Genomic DNA, 4,366 nt, shown 5'->3' on the forward strand with positions numbered 1-4,366 from the left:
TTAATTCAAGATCTCTGTGAACTAGATGATTGCTATCAACATGCATACCACTGCTAGAAAAAATAAACATTAGTGTAATTAAACTTTAGTTTCAAAACATAATAGTTACTGAGAAATAGCCTTTGAGACCACTTCCTTGTATGATAACTAGCCCTGTTTAAATATTATAGTTTAAAAGATTAACTATAATAAACTCATCACTACAACTCTATAAGAACATAAAAACCTAAAAACAAGTTTATTTACTTTGCGGGAGAAAACCGGAACCGGAACTTACAACTGAGTAAGGCGGCACAGCCAGACCCGGAAGTGACTTTAACGTTGTGGAAACGTGAGGCGCTTGTGTGCAGTTGCTCATTTCATTGAAGAGATTTGAGAAGTCGAAACCTACTAAAACATGTAAGTTCACTCTTCTGCACACCGTATATTATGATAAATGTTTGAGTTGTACTGCTGGGACGGAAATAGCCAGTTATTAGTTTTATGGCCGCTAAAAAATGTCATTAAGCAAGACTAATGCTAATGTTAGCAGCTACAATGAACTATTGTACTGATGATTAGGATTGGTCCTAAGTGAATACTGTTATAATATCTAACTTACGTGTTTGTTTGGCAAGCGTTGTCTTTGTCAAATTGCTTGGATATTGGCTTTGTCTCTAATTTGGTTTTATTGTTTCCTTTTTTTGCGCACTTAATCATTACGTTATGGCTTACGTTAATTTAGTGCGTATGGTTATATATGATCTCTCTATACCTAAAAACATGAAACAAAGCTAGATTAACTTCTACATTTGTGGTATTCTAGGCTTTTGAGGTCTAACTCTTCATATGCTTTACCTAACTCTATGGTGTAAATGGAGTGATATTCGTGTTACCTGTTCATCCACACATTCTAACTGTTGAAATGCTTTGTTAGGAGTTTGTTAAACAAGCCTAAATCTGAGATGACTCCAGAGGAGCTCCAGAAGCGAGAGGAGGAAGAGTTTAACACCGGTCCACTTTCAGTCCTCACCCAGTCTGTGAAAAACAACACTCAGGTTCTTATCAACTGCCGCAACAATAAGAAGCTACTGGGCAGAGTCAAAGCATTCGACAGGTACGTGATGTGAAGCCTTCTGTTGGATTTAATATATAGACTGCAACCCTCTACCGACACACTAAAGCTCGAGTCGCCAATGGCAAGTACGTTTTTACGTGGAATGCAAGAACAATGCAAATGAAAAAATTCGACATAACGATAATATAAAAATAAAATACAAATTTCAAGCGCTATTAAATTCAGTGTCAACATCAATTCGCAAGCTTTTGTGTCCTTTGAAAAATGCCAAGACAGTGGGTCTCATTCACTAATAATTGTGTGGATTATTTCGTATTTTATATGCCCAGGAGAACTCTCACATTAAGTTCTTAACCTCTTTATAATCTTAATGAATTTGGAGTATTCTGTATGAGCCATTAGGTTAGCCATTTGCATAAAATGCACATATATCTCCAATTAAGGGATTTCTTTTACAGCCTTTCATTACTCTGACGCTCTCGAAAAAACACGGCCTAGCCTGAAGTACGAGCAGCAAGATGTGCCATCCTCAAAACCAGTTCAAACACAACACAGACCTCTCATTACTAGCCAGCTGTACATATGCGTGTCGGTGTTATGCTGAAAAACCTCACAGCTCAAGCTATACTAACGCAGCCTTTCTTATTCTTTCATTGTATATGAAGTATATTTGAGATTAAATATCTGTATAAAATGTTATTTTAAACCCAATATATGGTTAAATGAGACACAAGCTGAGTCCGAAATTTACTTTGCGACCATTAAAAATAGTATGCTCTATGTAGTGTCAGTTGCGTCGCTTCACTTCCATTCACAAATAATCTAAAGTGGCTTCATGGGATAGTAAAGTGTTCATCGAATGCACACTTCAGAATCTCTGTGGAACTATAAAATCATTTATGATCTTCATCAGAGAGACATGTAGATAAACCGCTACTGTAAAATATCTGAATAGATCCTATACATTCATGTATATATAAAATTGTTAAACAAAGTTTCCATGATATGGACTTTCAATAGGCACTAATTTTGTCAATCGGAAGGAACCCAATCATATTTCAGATTTTGAAAGTTCTGGTTATATCAGTGGGTCTCAACCTTTTTGACTTTAAGGCCATCCTCATTTTTCACAATGATATTTGAAGCCCCCCCATAACTAGAAAAATAAATAAAAAATACTAAGAAATTCCCAATTTCTAGTTGTTTTGTCTTATTTTAAGTCATCTTGAGGATCCCTGTTTGGGAACCAATGGTTTAAATGAACCCTTGACATTGCAGTCTGATTCACACATCTGTTATCATGTGTGTGTATTCCAACCAAAACTTCAGACCACTCGCCACGTTCAGAAGCTGAGGAAGGGTGGCACGGTGTTTTTAAATCTGATTGACAAAATTGTCGGATTCAAAAATTCACGTGATAAATGTGTTATGTTGATCGGATCATTACCCCTTTCAGTCTGATAGAAATTTGATTCAATCAGTCGGATCAATTGAGGCATTTGGATGAAGGCTTTTCAGTCCGATTGAACTGTCAATCAGAAGAGATTATTTGGTTGCATGTAAACGAATGCTACTGTCTCTTTTCTCTGGATTTTCAGGCATTGCAACATGGTTCTGGAGAACGTGAAAGAAATGTGGACTGAGGTGCCTAAGAGCGGCAAGGGCAAGAAGAAGTCAAAGCCAGTGAACAAGGATCGTTACATCTCGAAGATGTTCCTGAGAGGCGATTCAGTCATTGTGGTGCTGAGGAACCCACTCATCACCGGGAAATAAACTTGACGTGTAACACGTCTGTTCAAGGACAGGCAATCTCCTGGACACTCGTACACCAGCTCACCTGCGAGCTGAACTCCCTTTGACTCATCAGCACCTGTTAAAGTGTTAATTAGGCTTTTGAGCAACTTCATTATTTTGCCCTTAAGAGACAGTACACAGTTTGCCTTGTGCTGCAACAAATTTCGCTGGAAAATGTTTAGCATCATCATGAGAGATTGTTTGGTCACAGATTTTTGTTTGTTTTTGATGTTAAAGTGTGCTTTGTTTTCTAAATAAACTTTTGGATATTCAAATCTCTATACATCTGTTGTATGATTCTTTCAGAAATTAAAGGGGACCTATTATGCCCTTTTTTTTTAAAGTCTTGATTTTGTTTTTGGGGTCTACTGGAATAGTCCCCCCCCCCCCCACACATATTTTACATTGTTGCAGCACCTCTCTTCCCAGTCTGTCAGTAACACTCTGGGCTGCGTTTCTCAAAAGCATCGTAACCCTAACTAGATCGTAGAACCACTGGCACCAGTGGTCTCTACAATCAACTTAGCTCATGATGTTTTGACAAACACAGCCCTGTTTATTTCCTGTCTCTATGAAGCCACTCCTTCCGAAAAGCACAATGTGCTCTGATTGGTCGACTGGACCAGTGCGTTGTTATCGGCCAACCATTTTGAGTGAATTTAGGAAATGTCACCCTTACCATAACCGTATGAACACAACTAAACCAGGCCTCGCCACTATATTTTTGTGTATGCCTTGGGTGGGAATTATTGAAATGAGGAATACTGTGACGTGTTTGTTCCCGGTAGAAGACTCAGACAGGGAGTTCAGAAACTGTTTGCACTGATAAAGAGAATAACTCCCTTTGGAGTGACTTTGTGCTCAAACAGCAACATTACACACTCAAGAAAGTTGAAAATGTAAGAAAGCATAATAGGACCCCTTTAACCGTTTCCAGACAAAGCAGAAAGTGTTCATCAGAAGTTTCACGTTGCTGTTTGTCCTCTTTCCTCTCCTCTCATCCTCTCCCCCTCCTCTTCATCCGACTCTCATTTGGTAGAGTCCCTTGGCAGCAGCTTGGGTGTCAGTGTAGATTTCAGCAGGCAGCACTCAATAAGTGACAAACTGCCGTTTAAAGGCCTCTGCATTATTAATGTGACCAGATGTGCTGACTGTCACTTCACACCCCTGCCCTCCACAGTGGGCTCCGCTGACCCCTTGTACTAAAAGCCATTTTAAACCATTCATTTTTGTTTAAAAGGATTTGGCTAATGTTTCTGAAAATGACACAATTTTTATTTATTTTTTTATTTGAATGAGCTCTCTGAAAGGGGTTTATCATGGTAAAAAAAAACTAAATATATATATCTAGGGTTAATTATGTGTGTTTTAAAAGTGTATATGGACAAAAGGGTTATCTCAGGACTTGACCTGAGAGGACAGTCTGAAAATCACTCAGTCAGGTCACTTAAATATTCAGTGGAACGGTGAAAATCCAACTCGGTGTATCAGTTTGGGTTATTGTGATCCACTGGT

The 4,366-nt window shown here is 38.4% G+C and overlaps 1 protein-coding gene across 1 annotated transcript; it reads left to right on the forward strand.

Annotated features, from left to right (window-relative positions):
- The first annotated feature begins 285 nt into the window (after positions 1 to 285).
- snrpd2 (small nuclear ribonucleoprotein D2 polypeptide) lies at positions 286 to 3,132 on the forward strand. Its single transcript, XM_084410141.1, has 3 exons — positions 286 to 399; positions 917 to 1,096; positions 2,656 to 3,132. Coding segments are annotated over exons 1-3 (357 nt in total). The 5' UTR covers positions 286 to 397; the 3' UTR covers positions 2,831 to 3,132.
- Positions 3,133 to 4,366: the final 1,234 nt, after the last annotated feature.

This window comes from Rutilus rutilus (assembly GCF_951802725.1).
Source record: "Rutilus rutilus genome assembly, chromosome: 5".
Taxonomy (NCBI): domain Eukaryota; kingdom Metazoa; phylum Chordata; class Actinopteri; order Cypriniformes; family Leuciscidae; genus Rutilus; species Rutilus rutilus.

Coding starts and splice junctions, on each gene's coding strand:
- snrpd2 (XM_084410141.1), top strand. Junction 1,097..2,655: donor AGAGTCAAAGCATTCGACAG/GTACGTGATGTG, acceptor CTGGATTTTCAG/GCATTGCAACATGGTTCTGG.